At 45.4% G+C, this 19185-nt stretch overlaps 2 protein-coding genes across 7 annotated transcripts in view; one reads left to right on the top strand and one right to left on the bottom strand.

Moving 5' to 3' along the window:
- The window catches only part of Lypd1 (Ly6/Plaur domain containing 1), a 43053-nt gene extending 38380 nt beyond the window's left edge, over positions 1 to 4673 (top strand). For all 4 annotated transcript variants that reach the window (XM_087581152.1, NM_001007727.1, XM_087581150.1 and 1 more), the window contains 1 exon segment: positions 3152 to 4673. In XM_087581152.1, the coding sequence (XP_087437278.1) occupies positions 3152 to 3387 (236 nt within the window). In that variant the 3' untranslated portion in view covers positions 3388 to 4673.
- Positions 2862 to 19185, bottom strand: part of Gpr39 (G protein-coupled receptor 39) — a 212456-nt gene continuing 196132 nt past the window's right edge. For 2 of the 3 annotated variants that reach the window (XM_087580113.1, XM_087580114.1), the window contains one exon: positions 2862 to 4338. In XM_087580113.1, coding sequence (XP_087436239.1) covers positions 3824 to 4338 — 515 coding nt within the window. In that variant the 3' untranslated portion in view covers positions 2862 to 3823. The remainder of the gene's footprint in view (positions 4339 to 19185) is intronic. The other variant, NM_001114392.1, reaches the window with a different exon arrangement.

Below are 19185 nucleotides of genomic sequence, written 5' to 3'. Positions count from 1 at the left end.
CTCACTGGCCACTCAATGCAGTCTAATTGGAAGTTGCCAGAACAGTGAGAGATCTTACCTCAAAAATCAGGATGGGTGGTTTCTTAGGTTATCTGATGTTGCCCTCTGGCCTCCACATGCACACACACACACACACATGCACACACACACACACACACACATACACACACACACACACACACACACACACACACACACACTGAAAGAGAGGTAGGAGTTGGGGAGGGAGAGAGAGAGAGAGAGAGAGAGAGAGAGAGAGAGAGAGAGAGAGAGAGAGAGAGACCACTGTCCTCTTTAGGAGCATACCTGATGTGACCTGAGACCTCTCCTTGTTCCCCACCTCCCTGTAGCACCTTGCTGGGGACCAAGATTTCTCTACAAAGGCCTTTTAAGGGCACACTATACCTACATTTAGAAGTGGAACTAGATGATCTGGCATAGGGTAGACACCTGTACAGTGTCTGACATCCAGGAAGGTCCTTACATAGGGCTGTCAAAATTGTTACTCCTTTGAGACAGGGCATTATATAGCCCAGGGAGTGTCAAACTCGCAATGTAGCTGAGGATGAATGGAACTCCGGATCTGCATGACTCTACCTCCCAAGTGCTAGTGTTACAAGTATGCACACTACCAATTCATGAACTGCTGGGTGGCAGTCAGGGCCTCATGCCTGCTAGGCCAGTATTCTACAAACTGTGGTACGTCCCTAGCCTTGGTTTCATTGTTACTACTGCTTAACTGTAGTCAACTCTCAACTTAAAGAACAAAATAATCACATGATCTTCAGGGATGCGCTACTTCGACAGCCCCTCTGTGATTGGACAAGACACCCTCACTCCTTAAGATGAGTGGGTTCTGTGGTCCTTTTAGAAAACTTCTTTGTATGTATGGGTGGGTAAGTAGGTACACACAGGTGCATTTGTGTGTTGTGTGCACATGTGTAGGGAAGCCAGGGGTCAATATCAGATGTCTTCCTCAACTACTTCTCTGTATTAGTCTTGGAGCTGGGTGCTGTCTCTGAAGCTACATTGTTAAGCCAGCTGGACGCTAAACTCCAGGGATCTCCCATACCTTCTTCCCATGTATTACCTGGGAAGAGCTCAGCCTGTGTTAACATACCTGGAGTTCTCTGTTATGAGTTCTGGGGATCTTAACTCAGATTCTTACACTTGCACAGCAAGCTCTTTGCCCACTGAGCCATCTCTGAGCCCCTCAGGAGACATTCTGTTCCCCCAGCGCCTGTCATCAAGAACCAGCTCTTTGATTCAGCTTGTCCTGGGAACGAAACTGCTCCCCAGAGAACAGGGCTTTCCCTGAGAACCAGGCTTTCCTGGAGGACAAGCTGTCCTAAGCATGCTGTCAGTGCCTGCCAGTGCCTCTCTACTTTTCCCTGGAAACTTAGTGTACCCCTAAAAGTGGGGCCCCTACAATAGACACCGGAATCACTCCCTTTGGGATTTACTCTTTGGGATTTAATAAACTCTTGGATGGTAGCCATCTCTCCATGGCCACTTCTTAGGTGATAACAAAGAAAATATCTGGATCTGTGGTCTGTGCTGCTGGCATAAGATGGTTTGAACAATCACAGAGGAAAGAGAAGCCTTGCTGTCTAGTAGGAGCTGATTTTAAAATAGACATTGATGTGGAGACACAGCTCCATCAGTAGTGGGCTTGCTATGCAAGAATGCGAGCCTGACTGTAATCCTTAGAACCCATATAAAAAGACCGAACGTAGGGGCAGGAGAGATGGACATGAGGATGCAGAGACTTGAGTTTAGCGCCCAACACCTCCATAAGGCAGCTCACAACTGCCTGTAGCACGGATTCCAAAGGAATCCAATCCCCTCTTCTGAAGTCTGAAGATATTACATGCACATATACACATAGATTGCATACACAAACATATACAGGTATGTAGGTGGATGTCTATGTGTAGGTGAGGGCTAGCACAAGGTAGTCAAGGCCATGATTGCACAACAAAAAAAAAAAAAAAACAAAAAAGGCGGTGACAAAGAGACAAAGGCGGGAGAGAAGGGGAAGAAGGAGGAGGAGAATCAAGATGGAGATGGAGAAGGACGACCCAGATCCAGGTGGTCTTGAATGGCCATAGGTTTATGTTTATTTCTTAGGGGATGGATTTCTGTAGGCAAATTTATCTTATCTAGGTGGGAGGTTTATATATCCTTATCAATTGGTTGTGAGTTTATTATGCGGATGTATTGTGGATTGAGAATTTAACATGTAAATCTGATTGTTGGGTTGCAGTTTGTTGAGTCTTGGTTTCACTGGGTTGTTGGGAGTGTGAGTAGAGTCCGTGGCAGGGAGCTAAGATAGGCCAGCCCATGCTGAGCTTCTAGAGCGCTGATTTTACCAGGTAGCTGGAACCAGTGAGTTCTCGGCTGACAGAGAGCCGCTGGGAGAGATGCTAACCAGAGATACATTATGGTTAGCTCCATATGATCCTAAGGGTGTGGGAACTAACTCCCGGGACCTCAGTGGCAAGGCACCAAGCTGGAACAACCCGCTGATGGCCTAGGTCAGAGAGTACTTGGGGGCAATGTGGAGCCCCCGAGATAAGGATACACCACAGTGCCATGTAGCACTACCCGTGCCAGCGCTAGCACAGGTTAAAAGATTCTCAGAGAGTACTTGGGGCAGCGTAGAACCACTGAGATATAAGTACCCCAAAGTACCATGTGGCCCCACAGGTGTTGGTGCTAGCATGGGATAAAAGGTTTAGCAATTTTATTTACTATTTATTGGAACATGGGTATATTACATGTGCGCGCCACACACACACACACACACACACACACACACACACACACACACATAGAGAGAGAGACTGAGAGACTGAGACCATGGTTTTAATACTTCTTTATTAATGGATATCAGCAACTAGAATTGCTGTTGGAACAACGTTCACCATAGGTTCTATGTGTTTGGTAACCTCCATGTCCACCCAAAAGAACTCCCAGGCTCCATGAACTCTGAGAATTCTTACCCCTGAGCCATCTCCGAGATCAGGGAATAAGAACCCTTTCTGTGGGAGGAATTAAGGAAAAGCTATGCACTCGGATTTGGGCGCGAAGAGATGGCTAGACTGCAGATCTCATAAGCTAACCTCACTCCTCTGGCCCTGTGTTGCAGGGATCATGTACCGGAAGTCGTGTGCATCGTCAGCAGCCTGCCTCATCGCCTCAGCTGGGTACCAGTCCTTCTGTTCTCCCGGGAAACTGAACTCCGTGTGTATCAGTTGCTGCAACACCCCTCTTTGCAACGGGCCGAGGCCCAAGAAGAGAGGCAGCTCCGCTTCGGCCATTAGGCCGGGGCTTTTTACCACCGTCCTGTTCTTCAACTTAGCCCTCTGCTTGGCACACTGCTGAAGCTAAAGGAGATGCCCACCCCTGCTGCCTCATCTGTCCGGCCCTTCCTCTCTCACCTTCCCGAGTCTCTTCTGGCTGTCCTTCTATTCTGGGTAGACAAGGGAGTCCTTTTGTTCCCTTTCGAGTAACAAGATTGTGTGCACAAATACTTTTGTAAGCTCTGAACCAATTCACAATTTCCGTGTGTAGTTGAAGAAAAAGCATGGAGCAGAAAGCCCAGACCCTCCCATCCCAATCTGGTTAACCACCGCCAAGGCTATCCTGGAAGAATCAGCCCTTAGAAGTCATTGAGATATGTGTCTGTCTTTCCCAAAGCCTGGAGCTTCCATTCTGTCCCAATAGGAGTCACAGTCTATTCGGGGGCTGCGGCGTGAAGGTAACTTTGCATCTGTGGGAGGGAAGAACCAGTTTCTGCTCAAGGCTTCTAACTTGACATTCACACTTCCTGCTCCTGTAAACTATTTTCTGTGGCGGAACCAGCAGGTTTGGTCTCTGAGCCGGTCTGTGGTGACTCAGGACTCAAGGGCTGGTGCTCGCCCTCTAGAGGCTTAGCCTCCGCCTGAAAAGTGCTTAAGAAAACCTTGTTAGTTCTCCGGGAGGAAGAGTTACTACGCCGGGAGGCTAGGAAGATGAGCGGGCTTCGGGCTGAGCGGCTGCTGTTTTTGGTAGAGCTGAAGTAGGCACGCTGCTGTTTCTCCTGGTTGGCATGCTGCAGAGTCAGCCGGCAGCAGAGAACCTGCCAGAAAACCTTCCGGAACTGCTGAGAAGACACGTTGTAGAGGAGAGGGTTGACCACGGAGCTGAGGTAGAAGAAGGTGTCGGAGAAGGGGAGGAGGATCATGTACGCCTTGAAGTACGACTTGGTCCAGTCATGTTTGGGTTTTGCTGCGGCCATGATCCGTCGGATCTGATTTGGCATCCAACACACGGCCAGTGTCACCACGATCAGTCCTGGGCAGGCGAGAAGAGGAGAGAAAAGGAGACGGGGAGAAAAACAGCATGAGAACAAAAATAAATAAATAAACACCCATAAAATATTCAGCCCCTTGGTTCTGTTGCTTACTGGCTGGGAAACGGTACCAATCTTTCAGTGCTGTGCTTGACGGCTTCTTTTTTTGCCACCGGCAAAGGAGAATTTAATGCTGCTTCAAGCTCAGGGGACTTGGCTATGTTAAAAAGCGTTAAATGCTTTCGACAGTGTATTTATACCTGTGGATGCCTGTTAATTTTCAAAATGTTTTCATTGTTGCTCGTGAATCCAGAAAATATCTCATGTTGGCCATAAACCTGCTTTTGTCTTTTTGTTTCTAGACGGGTCCATAAGCTGTAGCCACAGTAGATGAAGTGGTAACTGTTCTATAAACAGTGACTGAACTAGGAAGACACGGTGATGTTTTGAGGTCACATGGAAGTTGTTTCACTTCGGCTAAACAAATGCAGTTTCTGATGCTGGTTTTTGCGTCTAATTTCAGGAGAAGCAAAATTAGGGACAGGCAGTTATAGAGAAGACGTACCCACCACTCAGCCCTGCTCCTTGTGCATGAGGCACTGATTATCCAGACGCCCATCTGGGTGCCCCATCTTGGCTTACATAATCACAGCTTCTTCTAAGTTCTTACAAACTGAAATCACAAGACAGTGTGTGTGTGTGTGTGTGTGTGTGTGTGTGTGTGTGTGTGTGTGTGTGTAGATGGTATGTAAATGTATGTCCCAAATGGTAAACATAGCTCCATCTGTATCAGCATCCCTACTTCCTGTCAAACACTTTTGGAAGTCCCTTCCACTTTCGCTTGGGGAAACAAATTGTCCCCAGACACCAAAATCTCTAAAACTCATTTTATGTGCAGACAGGGGCACATCGTCTGCCACTGTCGCACTGAGCCGCAGTGTGGTTGGCCAGGAAGGATCAGGCCCTGCAGAAGCAGTACCATGCAGCCCAGCCTGAGGCTGAGGCATTAGCTATCTGGACACTTAATTTGCATTCCCCAAGCTGATATTCTGGCCCCCACGATCACGGCGAATTCTACAATCTGACAAACACCTAAAGTCATAAGACGATGGCGCTTTACTGACAAAGCAGGGAAACAGGCCCGGGAACCTTTAGGACTTTACTTTCTCTCTTCCTGAGAAACTGAGCATCCAGAGCAAACATCCCCAGGAGAGGGGCTGACGGTGTCTTAAAGCAAGGATTTGATAGCACTGAAGAGATGTTGGCTCAGCGGTTAAGATGTAAGTGCTGTTCCCAGCATGCATCGGGTGGCTCACAATGGCCTGTCACTCCAGCTGCTGGGGCGGGGCATCTGAGAGCTTCTGGCTACCTCAGCACCTGCACTTAAGTGCATAAGCCCTCCCCACACATACATAAAACAACATATATATTTTTAATTGTGCATTTGACAAGTAATTCTTCCCACTCTGAACACAATTAGCTAGGTCACTACTGGGAAGTAAAAACATAGTCACAGTTCCTGCCTAGAGGAGATGGTAAATAGTTCACTAATTAAGGATCCCAGGCAAACAGACACAACCACGAGCTCAGGGTTAGCTCAAGTATCCCTTGACAGTACATAACTCAGCTTCCCCCAAAGACAGAACCTCTGAACAAAACCCGTCTGTCAGCAGGGAGAGCCTGGGAAACTCTAGTCCTCTGAATTTCCAAGGATTCTTTCTGTCAAACCTCATCCAGGGCTTTGAAATACACACCAATGTGCTTATTTCTTCCCTTTGAATTTGCTTCCCTGAGAACAGTCAGTAAATCTAGGAATAAAATAGGCAAAGTAATATATTGATCCAACGAAAAGGCTAAATAAATAAATAGATACTATCTCAAGTCAAGAGCAGATTCAAGATCACCTTGTTACTACTGCTGGATTGAGAAAAAAAAAGACAACCAAAAATACTCACATTTCTGATTTTAAAAAAAATCGCCTGCCCAGGAAACTGGGACTTTGAGGGGCTCCCGGCACCTATGCAGGATTTGTTCTGAAGTTTCTACGGCTCTGAGCGACTAGTCCAGTATTGATTGTGTTGGAGAACAGATACCTGAGCACACGGGGAAGCTGCAGGTTTTCACAAAGCCTCACAGGTTTCTTTTGTTCCTCTGTGCCTGAATTCTGCAGAACAAGTTCGTCCATCGTCCAAGAATGCATTTGTTAGAATATAGGGATTGAACGCAGAGCTTTCTGTGTGTGCCATGCGACAGACACTGTGGGAGGTTGCTCTTTGAGAATCTAGAAAGCTGACTAGACGCTCCCCGTACCTCCCACAGGCTGAACAAGACATAGCTTTGAAACGCACCAGCAAAGGTGCTGAGAGAAGCCAGGTTGGGAAGGAAGACGAGACACGTTGGGGAAAAGGGAGAAGGAGGAAAGGTTTTGGGGAGGAGGAGGAGTAAGAGGAAGAGGAGGGAGAGGAGAGGGAGGAGGAAGAGGAGGAGGAGGATAAACTATATGGTGGAAGAGAGATAGGTCTGGAGAGATGCTGAGGAGAAGCATCATCATGAATCTCCTTTAGCACTGCATTGTCTCATCTCCTGCTCATACAGACTTCCATCCACTTCCTACCTGTGTTTGCTCAGTCTAAACCACCCTGCAATTGTCATCCCATTTAAAAAATAATAATAAAATAAAAGTGGAATAAAAAAAGAGAAAGAAAAATGAGGGGAAGAAACCCAGGGTCCGGGTAGAAGAAAGAGATGGGGAAGGCTGTGATCTGGGGCTTGCTCTGTAGTTTCAGCCAGAACAACATCCTGACTGTAAGATCGAAGTTAAATAACAAATGGGAGATGAGTCCTGTTCGGTGAGTAGCAGCGAATGGGGGAAGAGATCAGAACTCCTCAATGATTACTAAGTTTTCTGGCTGTAGAAGGAGGCAGGTAGGATGGTGAGGACAGACTTGGAAGACAGACATAGAGTCTGAACAGAAATGGATGGTTCTAACTAGACCACACAAGCAGCTCTAGAGACAGGACCAGGGACAAGAGACAGGAAGGAACCCAGCTTCCTGAGCTCCAGCATCTGGACTCACTTCCCACATGGGTCTCTCTTCTCCCCACAACCCAGAGAGGCCAAAACAATCAGTATCTTCATGGAGCAAGTGAGAAAGCTGCCCATCTCCTGAACATGTGATCCAGGCTCCCTTTCCCTCTCAAGATACATAACTGTCCATTGGTCCTATTTTCAGATTGATAAAGAGGCACAGGCAAGACGGCTACAGAGATGGCTCAGTTGTTAGAGAGCTTGCTTTTCAAGAGTTCAGATCTCGGGTACCCACATGAGCGGTGGATGGACATGAGGAACCCAACAGTAATACCAGTCTTGAGATTCGGTACTACAGATTCCCAGAGCAATAAAGCTAGTAAGACTAGGCACATGAGTGACCTCCAAGGTTGACTGAGAGCCCCTGTCTCAGTGAATCAGGATGAGGAGTTAACAAGGATGATACTCAACATGAACTTTGGGCCTCCACATGCAAACCCATATGCCCACTCACAGGTACCCACATAAGTATGCAAGCATACATGCATATATGACACATAAAGATGGACATGAAAATTGCAAAAAAAAAAAACCAAAACAAAAGTTTGACAGACAAGAAAGTAGTCATTAACCAAACCCATGCATAACATGACTCTATCCACTGAAATAACATAAACCATATATTTAATTTAAAATCCTTCAGTCACGTTAAAAATGAAAAAAATAACGCTCAGTGATAATTTTTATAATGCTACCTAAGTCAGCACATGTATAGCTGGATTTCCTACATGAAACACAGAATCATCATGAAACTTATTCGTGGGGTAATTTTGATTCTGCCGTCATACCAAATCTCCAACTGTTTCCCAAATACGTACACAGTTAATCCCAAGGAACTGCCCAAGTAGCTAGTATTTGCAACACTATGAAGTGCTGATGAACCCGGATTGGATTTTGATGGTGTAGACTCTTTTGCTAGCCTCTCCGGAGAAACCCTCTGTAAAAGTGATGGTCAAACTATTCAAAGTCTACCTTATTCTGGAAGGACAGAAACGTCTTCTGCGTGTCTCATGTCACTATGTCTGTGTTTCAAAAGATAATTTGTTCTAGGAAAATGGAAGGCTGGGCTTACAAGTGCCACCAACGGCAGTCTGAGTCTTGTACTCAGGGGCATTGTGAGAGTCAAGTTAGCCTTTCTAGTACAGGAGGCCAACCAGTCCCTTTGTGTAAAATTTATCATTTCATGATGACAGGTACTCGCTCATTGTTACATTTGAAAAAAAATCGTCCTTTTCTATGATCCACTGTTGGGAATGAATACCATACTATGCCCAGAGTTAACTTTCTATTCTGGCTGTTTGAAATTGTTTCAACTCCAATCCCAGCTACTCTTTAGCTAATATGATGCTTTAAAGTCTTATCCTTGGCTTAATGGAGTGCATTAAAGATTTGACTAAATTTATGTTTGGCTGCAATCAATTTAGACTTGTGTATTACATTTGGGGGAAAAAAAAACCTATAATGCTTTGGTCTGTATGGTGCAGCGTGGAGCCCGCATTTAAATGGCGGTGAGCGTGAACTTCTATGAAGACCAAGACAACTGAACCCTCTCACGTAGAACAGGTAAACTGTCTTAACTGGATTATTGATAGCTAGGTATTATGCCCCAGACAGCATTGCAGTCTGGGTTTTGAAATGCCTTCATATCTTATCTGCTTCTCCCCATAAAGCTCTTTTGCTTTTGCTCCTCCATCACCACAGTAAAGTGACAAGAGCCATTAGACAATGACTCACACACATCCTTGGCAGAATAATGTTTAGAAAGCAAACGCAGGGCTGGAGAGATGACACCCTGGGTAACGTGCTTGATGCCCAAGTGTGGAGACACAAGTTCTCTCCCCAGAACCCACATAAAATTAGATGCCGTAAGGTGTGTGTATAATGCCAGCACTCCTACAGATAGGAAGTGGAGATAGGAGAATTCCTGGAAGTTCCTGGGCTAGCTAGCCTGGTTTATACTGCAGCAAACTAGAGGTTCCCGTCTCAAAAACCAAAATGAAAGGCAAGGATCAAAACATCCAAGGCTGTCCTCCGACCTCCACAAGCAATGTGTTTCTTGCACTTGCACAACCACAGTGGTAGGCATGAATATTGCCCTAGTTTGGTTTCTGTGTGGTGTGATAAAAACAATCAAAGCAACTTGTGGAGGAAAACAGCTATTTTATCTTACAGGTTAGAATCCATTATCAAAGGAAGCCAAGGCAGGGAGCTTAAAGCAGAAACCACTGAGAAATGCTGTTTATAGATTTGCTCCCAAACATATATTCAGTTGTCTTTCTTATACAATCCAGGCCCTATTAATCCAAAAAAATGGGAGTAGAAAGACCACAGACCCAAATCATCATGGCCAAATTAATTAAAGCAAGCAATTAATTAAAGCAAGCATTTATGTTCGTGTGCACAGACTGCCACTCCCCACCATTACAAAGGCAGAGCTCATTCAAAAAGTCAGCACTGGATGTGAGGAAAGCAAGATAGCTCAGTGTTTCCAAATGGGGACATTTAATAAAACAGATAAAACAGGTGGGGTTATAGAAGCAGAACATAACCATAACAAATTAGTCGTAATCACCTCCTGAAATAAAGATATCATTGCAAAAGTAGTTGTAACAAGGTAGTCATAGTAACCTTTCAAAACCAAGGTGGTTGTTACAACAGTTTGAAACAAGGACATGACGGATGTTTCCTGGAACAGGCACTGCAGTAACATTTGTAGTTAAGGTTACAGGCGGGGCATAACTCAATCTTTGAGAAACATCCTGTTAATCATACACGGGAATGAACCAAGTTTATCTTTACTATAAATGGTTTTCAAGCCTAAGAAGGAGGTAGGGTGGTTCAACAGTCTACCTGCTTTGGGATGGTACCATAAACAGTGGGCTGGGCCCATCTACATCAGTTAGCAATCAATAAAATGTTCACCAGACATGCCAATAGGCCAGTCTGATGGAGGTAATCCTTCAGTTGAGGGTCTCTTTTCCCAGGTGTTTCTAAGTGTGTGTCAAATGGACAGCTGAATTTATGACAATCACACATGCAGAGAGAGAGGGGGGGGGCTGGCAGGGGTATTAAAAGAACTCTCCTAAAAACATAAGCAATGGAGGCCTTCAGCCCTATACACTTGGTGCATGGCATGCATTTGTAATCCCGCCATTGAGGAGATGGTGTTATTTCCATAGCATTGGAGGCATCTGACTTGGATTAGTTTTCCGATTCATTTAATTCTGCAGCTCCGGACTCGTGGTATTGTCTTATCTAGGACTGTAATCTCCTTTCTCCCTTCTGACCTTTAAGGTGAAGGTCATTATTGAGCACATTCCTGCAGTCATCTCAGAGTCTCAGAACAGAACAGCTCCTGTCACAAATGAAGAAAACTGAACCCAAGTAGTTTGCCCAAGATCCAAGGCCCAGAGCACAGGACTCCATGTCTCATGCCTGATGCATCTTGAACTGCCAAAGGAGGTGTCTGTGCTATTGTAGTTTGTAGAGGGAGTCCAGATACAGGCTCAAGTGTTGACCTGTCATCACGGGATGTAGTGAAAGAGACATCAACACCACTAATCATATTCCACATTAAAAGGCACTATCTATATCTATATCTATCTATATTTATATATCATCTACCTATCATCTATATACCATCTATATATCTATCTATGTATCAAGCTTCTTTTCCTCTATTCACTTTCATTTATCATTCCTCTGTCTATCCATTCTCTCATCCATCATATATCACATGTCTTTTTATCCGTCCACCAATCTTCCATCCATTATCTGTAGGTCATCTAGTGAGCTGCCTGGCTATTATTGATATGTTACTTATCTGTCTACCCGTCTATCTGTCCTTCTGTCTTACATTAGTACTTATGGAAAAATTGTTATTAAGCTAGAATTTGTAGCTTCATTTGTAATATCAGCACTAAGATAGATGAGACAGTCAGCCTAGACTATTTGGGCCAATTAAAGACCTTAGCTTAAACAAACAAACAAACAGGCTGGGGCCTGAGGAGTAATATTCAAGGTCGTCTTCTGGCATGCACACATAAACTTGCTTTTAAAAACATCCACAAACACACAGAAGAGTGTTATAGAATAGGATTGACTGAACAGAAGAGATCTGGAAACTTAAAGTCTATCCCCTAAAGGGTGGTTTGCATGAGTACAACAAACCCCAAAGAGTTCCTTTCCCTCCTGTGTCAGAGGCCTGCTTTATTGAGCTATAGGAACCTTGTGAGTTCAGTGGACAGGCAGAGTGTGAGTGCAGTGGACAGGCAGAGTGTGAGTGCAGTGGACAGGCAGAGTGTGAAGAGATTTCTACAGTTGTTAAACCCTTTTACTGTCCACTTCTACTTTCTAATTCTGACTCTGGCTGCAGTGTATGAGGACTAGACATGTCTTTATTTCCATTTGTTTGTTTGCTTCCCAATTTATATTCCCTGGAGTATCTTTATCCATGCAGCAGACATCTCATGTATGGCGGTGGTCTATTAGGGGCGCTGCTTTATTCTAGGCATCGATGCTGCGAAGAACAAGGTTACCTCAACCTAGTTTTCTCAGAGCTGTGAGAAAGGTCAAAGCAGAGTGTTAAGGCAACAAATGACAGACACTAACCAACTTTCCCTCAAACAGGAACAACCAGATGTTTTTCTTTGGAAAGAACAGAAAATTTCAATGTAACATAGCCCAGAGTAACCTAAGAAGGAAGTCTCAACAAGGCATAGCCTATGAAATGGGCCTTTGGGGGACTGTTTTGATTCTTAATTGACATAGTAGCACCCAGTCCACTTTGGGAGGGTACTACTCCCTTGCCGGGTATTCTGAGCTATATCAAAAAGCTAATGAATATTGTGTTCCTTCATGGTTTTTGCTCTACGTTCCTTCTTGAATTCCTGTCCCGTCTTCACTCAATAAAGTACTGTGTACCAACATAGATTTCTGGCCTCTGCATGTATATATGGTTGCACATGAAAACGTGTGTGGACACACACACACACACACACACACACACACACACACACACACACACACAAAGTAAGAGTCATCATGGAAGAGAGCAACTTGGGCCAAACAAGACTCAGTATTGCTCAGACTTGGGTAATGAAGTGGCAACTTCCTTCTGAGCCTGACAAGGCTACACAAAGGGGTGGGTGAGCCGGTGGAAACCCAGCATGGTTAGAGTACACTCCACCAGGTTTTGTGGACTATAAATTAACTTGTATATAGTAGGGGGAAGGAACATCTGCTATCAACTGACATTTAAATCGCAATTGCCAATGGAAAGTAAGCATATGGTTAGTTGAACGGAGAGCCAGAGAGAGACAAATAAAGCCCATAAAAGGTTTTAGCGCTTTTCCAATTTATATGTTAGTGCTTGCCAATCTGCTTCCACATGCTATTGAAAGGCATTGATCTCCTTCCCTGACCTTGCCTGACCCGAGAAGCCCACCTCGGTTTAGTCTTCAACTTCTGAGACAATGATTCTTACACAAGGTAAAAGCAATAGCATCAGTAGTATGTGGAACTTTTTTAAAATGCAGATTCTTGGGGCTTTGGAGATGGCTCAGTTGGTTAAGTCTTGCTTTGAAAGCATGAAAATTTGAGTTTAAAGCCTAGCACCCATGTTAAAATCTCAGGGTGGTTGACTTAGAGTTTTATACTGCTGGGAACAGACACTATGACTATTGATTTACAGATTCAGAGATTCAGTCCTTTATTATTAAGGTGAGAGCATGGCGGCTTCCAGGCAGACATGAGGGTAGAGGAGTTGAGTGTCCGCCTCTTGTTCTGAAGGCAGCTAGGAGAAGACTGGCTTCCAGGAAGCTAGGATAAGGATCTTAAAGCCCACATCCACAGTGACACACCTACTCCCACAAGGCCATACCTCCTTATAGTGCCACTCCCTGGGCTAAGCATATGCAAACCCTCACAGTGACAGACTGTACTAATTATAGTGCTGAGGAGGTAAAGACAGGCCATCCCTGGGCCTTGCCGGTCAGTCAGCCTATCTTATTTAGTGAGCTGTAAGCAGCTCCTGAGAGAGGCCATCTAAGCTTGTCTTCTGGGCTACACATGTAGTCCCCAAAACTTAAGGGTTCCTGGCAGGTCTGACCTGGACTTACTCAATCAGGCTTTGGAGATGTGGGCTCCATGATCTGGAATTCATAAGCCAATTGTGCTGTTGACTCTAATTGGAGAACAATAGTTTAAGAGATAAACGGAGTAAATTAGAGCATTAGTGGGCCCTGGATGGGTTCTAACACCCTCTCTGGCTTGCCTTTGAGGTACTTCATGTAATGCGCATCTGCAGTGTGAGTTGAAGGGAACTAAGAACAGCCTCTCTCCCAGGCATCTCCTTGACAACCACGTGTTCATCTCTGATACTTTCACCCTCCTTCTGCTTCCCATTCTCTCTCAGCCTCCATTTCCCGTGCTCTCCCTTTCCCATATCCATTTCTCCTCTTTCTTTCCAATAGGCAAAGCAATGCCATCTCCATTTCTTCCCAATAGGCAAAGCAACACCATCTCTCTTTTCTCTTCTCTCTGTACTCCCCCAACACACTCCTTTCATCTTTTCCAAGTTTACACCATGCAACTTTAACAGCAAGTGCATTATTTTCTGGAATGGTCTTGAGGGGGCAACTGGGTCCGTGACTCTAACTAAGGCCCTTATGGTTTAAAAAACTGGCGACGAATATGGTGACCACCACTCATTGCTAAATTGGTCAAAGGAAAAAAGAGGAGTGTGGGCAACAATGGAAATAGGATATAGTTGGCCAGGAAGTAAAGACACTCACTCCACAGAGCCGGCTGCACATCCTGTATCAATGATAAATGCCGTGAACTCAAGGCCTCACCCTGTCCATCCAGCTTTATGTCCTCTGTTTTCTAATTGTGCTCCACTTGTTTATAATCCCTGTAGTGAGCCTTAAGCTTGGTGGCCTTTGTGTAAATAAATTGGTCTTATTGCCCTCTTTCTCGCTGAGAAATATTATTGAGGAGAAAACAGAAAGGCTCCCAGGGTTTGTTTTCAGAGAAGAGCACAGACCATGGCTTCAAAATGGTGCAAACGCCACAGATGGCTGCTTCCATCCATGAAGACAGATGGCTGGATGTCCCACCCTTGTCCTGAGAATCTGATGAGTCCAGAAAAAAGCACTCTCTCCCCAAGATGGTCTATCCACCATGGGGAGGCCAACAGCACCCCAAAATGGACCACAAGTTCTAAATGGCCTGAAATTTGCTAAGCAGTCCATCTATCCCATTCTGTGCAATAAACTGAAGCAAAAGATGAAAAGTATTAATCTCTACAGCAGCAAATGTATGTTTCAAAAATGAGCCCTCTTGTCTGGGAGTGGAACACTCACTTGACCTCAAAGTCAAAGCTTTCTGGGTCGCTGCTCTGGTTCACTGCCTGGGTTCTTTTATGATGCCTGGTAAATGAACAACTGAAATACACCGGACGAATATTTATTATGTGCATCCTAACCACCCATAGATGTCTATAAAAACAGACTGCTCTGAGGGTGCCAACAGCAAAGCCCCTCCACCATAGCATGGCTACAAAAGCCTACAGTGATTTCTCAGCATGAAAACCCAACAATTCCTTCACCAGTCCCACAGAGTACAGGCGTGGGTGGAGGGAATGAGGATGCAATACCCAGCAAGCCTGCAGGAGAAACTGCGTACCACTTGAGGAGGAGCTCACAGCTGGTGCATCCACCAGAGCAGATCTACTCTTACCGCCTGGGCAGGGGCAAGCCACATTAATACTGATTAATAGCTAAAAGCCTGCACTCCCATCTTTCCTTTTCAATTTTTTTTATTTGCATGTGAGTGGGGGGCGGGGTGCACAGTACACATAAAGGCTATAGGTTGGTATTCAATGTCTTTCTCAGTTGTTCTTTACCTTGTCTTTCAGACTGACCCTGACCTCACTCACTAAACTGGCTGACCGATGAGCCCCTGGGAGCCCCCTGTCTCTTCCTCCCCACTGCTGGGAATGCAGATGTGCCACCATCAAGCTTGGCTTTTTCACATGGGTTTGTTCTGTGGGACAAAACTCAAGTCCTCGTGTGTTTGCGTGGTAAGCACTTGTTCAACTGAGCCCAGCCTGAGATACAGCTCCGTCTCACAGAATGTTGTTACCTATGAAGAGTAAAGAATTAAAATCACAAAAGGTTGGCACTGAGAAGACTTCAGAGATTGGCGTATTGGTGAAGCAGAAAACCAGAACAGTTGGATGAGATGCACAATTTACACAGCTTGGGAATCTAGGCTTCCCAGTGTATGGCACCCATCTTCCTAGGAGTTGTCCTGGCAGCTGGAGCTAGCCAATGCTAGAGAAGCAGTAGGGAAGTTTAGGGATGTGGAGAAGGACCACTATCCTATATCCTTTCCTAAGATTTCTGCATGGGCCCCAGAGACTGGGAGAATCAAGGCCAAGATCTTGTGACTAGGAGAGAGGTATAGTTAACCAAGACTGCATTTATCAGACTGGGATGGGGGTTGAGTCAAGAGATTTCTCATGGGAAGTTAGAGGAGGTCTTTCTGCTGCTACACTGGGCCAGAGAATCAGCTTCTGAGAGGCTTGGTGTTAGGAAATGCAGATGATCTATGTTATACAAAGAGTAAACCAGGCTCCATTGCTACATCATGGTACTGCTGTAGAACTAGACTAAGGATTAAATGCCGGATGTGGCTTCTGGCCTTCCGGGTCTTAAATATGCAGTGTGTGAGACAGCTCAAGCAGTCATCGCCAATTACCACTGACCAATGGATTAAGCAGGCACATGTTTCTCATAGCTTGAGAGGCAGCTTTAGCCTTAAGTCTCCTCTGCTACTAACTGTTCTTGTACTTTCTACACTACAACTCTTTTCTTTCCTGACTTCTTGACAAAACAGCCCCATGGGGTACACAGTACAACAAAGGTCAGTGGGCGGAACCTGACACCGAGTACCATATTCCCCAAAGAGACCTGTTAAAGGACATCCATTTGTCTCAGAATAATTCACCAGACCTTTAAGACCCAGTCCTCCACAAAGACACCACAATGCTTATCAGAAAAGTTAGAGTCTAAAGCCTGAAATGGGGGGCTCATATGTGACCCAAACAGGTAAAGAAATAATGATAAGGAAGGCGTCCAAAGAGGATGGTACAGGCAGGGGGCCACCATGTCTATCCTCTATGATGGATGACCTCCATATGAAGGGAACCTCATCATTGTAACTCTGAATTGTCATTAGAGTGCAATTGGGTCTTCTCAAGAGGGGGTTGGGAAGAACTGAACATGAAGATAGAAAGACTGAGTCCCATTCTACCTAAGGCTAACCACTGTGTACACCAAGAAAGAATTCCCCGGCCCCATCTGACTTTGCTTCCGTCTGACATGATAAGTGTCACCAGCAATAGAATTCTGCTGAGAATTTAAATGAGGAAATGGAAGTTCGTGCTAAGTAGAATGCCCACTGTCACATGAGGGCCACTGTCCTTTACGACTCCCACCATCATGACTATGTCTATCTCTGTGCTCTCCTCCTAAACAACCACACCGTTGCTACTATTATGTCCACAAACATCTCCACTTTACTTCTATCCCCTCCATCGATGCTACTGTCTCCAAGATCACCACCATCTCTACTACCCCTATAGGACTATAAGTACCATCAGTTCCACCTCTACCCCTACTGTCACATCCTTTTCTACACCAACACCGTGAGACTATGTCCAAAACAACTACACCTCTACCTCCACCACCATTATCCCTGCCACCACCACTGTATAACCATATCCACAGTCATCTCCACCTCTACCGCCATCGCCACCTCCACCTCCATTTTCCCCACCATCATCTTCTCCGCCTCCATCATTACTACCCTGATACTACTTTGAGTGTCATCACCATATCCATCTCCACATCCACCATTACTACGTCCCCACCACCTCTCTACCTACCAGCATCATATCACAAGGTATCTCCTTTAGACAAGCTAGATTTGCCTCAACTCAAAACTCACAAATAAATTCCAGAAAAATCCTCTTTCTGCTATTAATAGAAGAACAAGGGCCAGAACTTAGATCTGATTGAGTGCTTAAAGGTCTCCCTACAACCTGGAAATGGAGCACCTACCACTCTGCCCTGAGGCCTCTACTCACGTACCAACCCTCAACACACACGCAGAGTGGGGGGACGGGGAGGGGGATAAAGAGGGAGAGGGAGGGAGAAGGAAAGAGAGGGAGAGGGAGGGAAACACACACAGAGAAGCCCCCCCACACACACACACATGTGCATGTGTGCATACACACACATACAGACACTTTGATTTTAAAGGATAGAAACTGAAAATTGGCAGAGGATAGGAGTATAAGAAAAAAAAAACAATCCAAATCCTAGGAAGACTGAGTCCACAAACACTCTCTCAACTTCCTGCCATCAGAGTGTTCTTGACAGAGGGATGGCAAAGCACAGAGATGCTCTAAAACTCTAGGCTCCTAGTTAGTTGCTTTCACTCTGGCATCTTGGCCTTTGCTTTTCTACCCCATCCTCCACTCCGCTCTATGAGGGAAGGGGAAATAAGTAATGACCGATTTGAAATCCCAGCCCCTCTACTTACTAGCCCTGTGACCATGAGCTCATATTTCTGTGGAGTTGATAGAAGAATAGCAGCCACCTCATTATCATGAGGGAAGCCCAAGGACATGCATGCACATCCAGCACTGAGTATAGCAGTCACTGATGAATGGCCGTGCACAATACTTATTACACAGTCCAGTTAGCTGCCCCAAGACAGAAGCAATGCCATAGAATGCCGCACATGTATGCAGACCCGACATCTAAATACTTCTAATAAACTTATGCTTACATATTTACTCATTTGTATGTATGTGTTCATGTGTGCAGGTTCACGTGTCCATTGGGCACTTGTATGTGGGGGGCTAGAGGACATTTCAGGTGCTATTCCCTAAGCACTGTCTACCTTTTTGTTTGTTTGTCAGAGGAAACCTTTCAGGTAGTTAGGATTGCTGGCCAGTGAGCTGCAGGGATCCTCCCGTCTCCACCTTCAGTGCAGGGGTTACAAACAATGCTATCAGACCCTGCTGCTGGGCATGGGTTCTGGAGCTTGTCTGTGCAAGCACTTTACTAGCTAAGCCATCCCCCTAGCCCTCCTCATCCTAGAAGCCTGCCAGGGGATCAAAGCTGAGATGTTCCCTGAGTCTCTGTTGCGAATTAAGATAATTCAATCACCAAATGGCCATGGGTTCATAAACATCTCTCTGCCTGCAGATGTCACAGTGAAGAGCAAAGAAACTCAGCCATCAAGAAATAAAGAGCTTCTAATGCCTTCCGGTGACTGACAAAGGGTATTGTCTTGAAGCAGCTACAGCAAGCACAGCAAACTTCCTTGTTATTAGAAAGGAAGCTGGATGGAACTCAAAGAATGCAACTAACTTTGAATAGCCCAGCAGGCAGGCTAGAGCACTGCAGAGCGTCTGTGTTTGAAGGCATTTACTTTATGACACGCGAGAACCTCCACTTCCACCTATCACTGCCCTGCAGAATGCCGTTCCTGGGAAAGGGTCTTTGCTAAGAAAATGTATTTAAATCTGTGTGAAAGGCCCTTTCTCAGCCATCCTGGCTGCCTCGGCCCCTCCCCAGAAATACAATCTAAAATTCAGCCTGAAAGTGCATTAGAAAATGCGTTCAGCTCCCCATTATCTGTCCATCTCTTGTAAGTGGGCAGTGAAATTCTTGTAAAACCTTTA

This window comes from Rattus norvegicus, chromosome 13, assembly GCF_021556685.1.
Source record: "Rattus norvegicus strain SHRSP/BbbUtx chromosome 13, alternate assembly SHRSP_T2T, whole genome shotgun sequence".
Classification (NCBI taxonomy): domain Eukaryota; kingdom Metazoa; phylum Chordata; class Mammalia; order Rodentia; family Muridae; genus Rattus; species Rattus norvegicus.
Note: the sequence above shows the minus strand (reverse complement) of the source record. Positions and strands in the feature narration are given on the sequence as shown.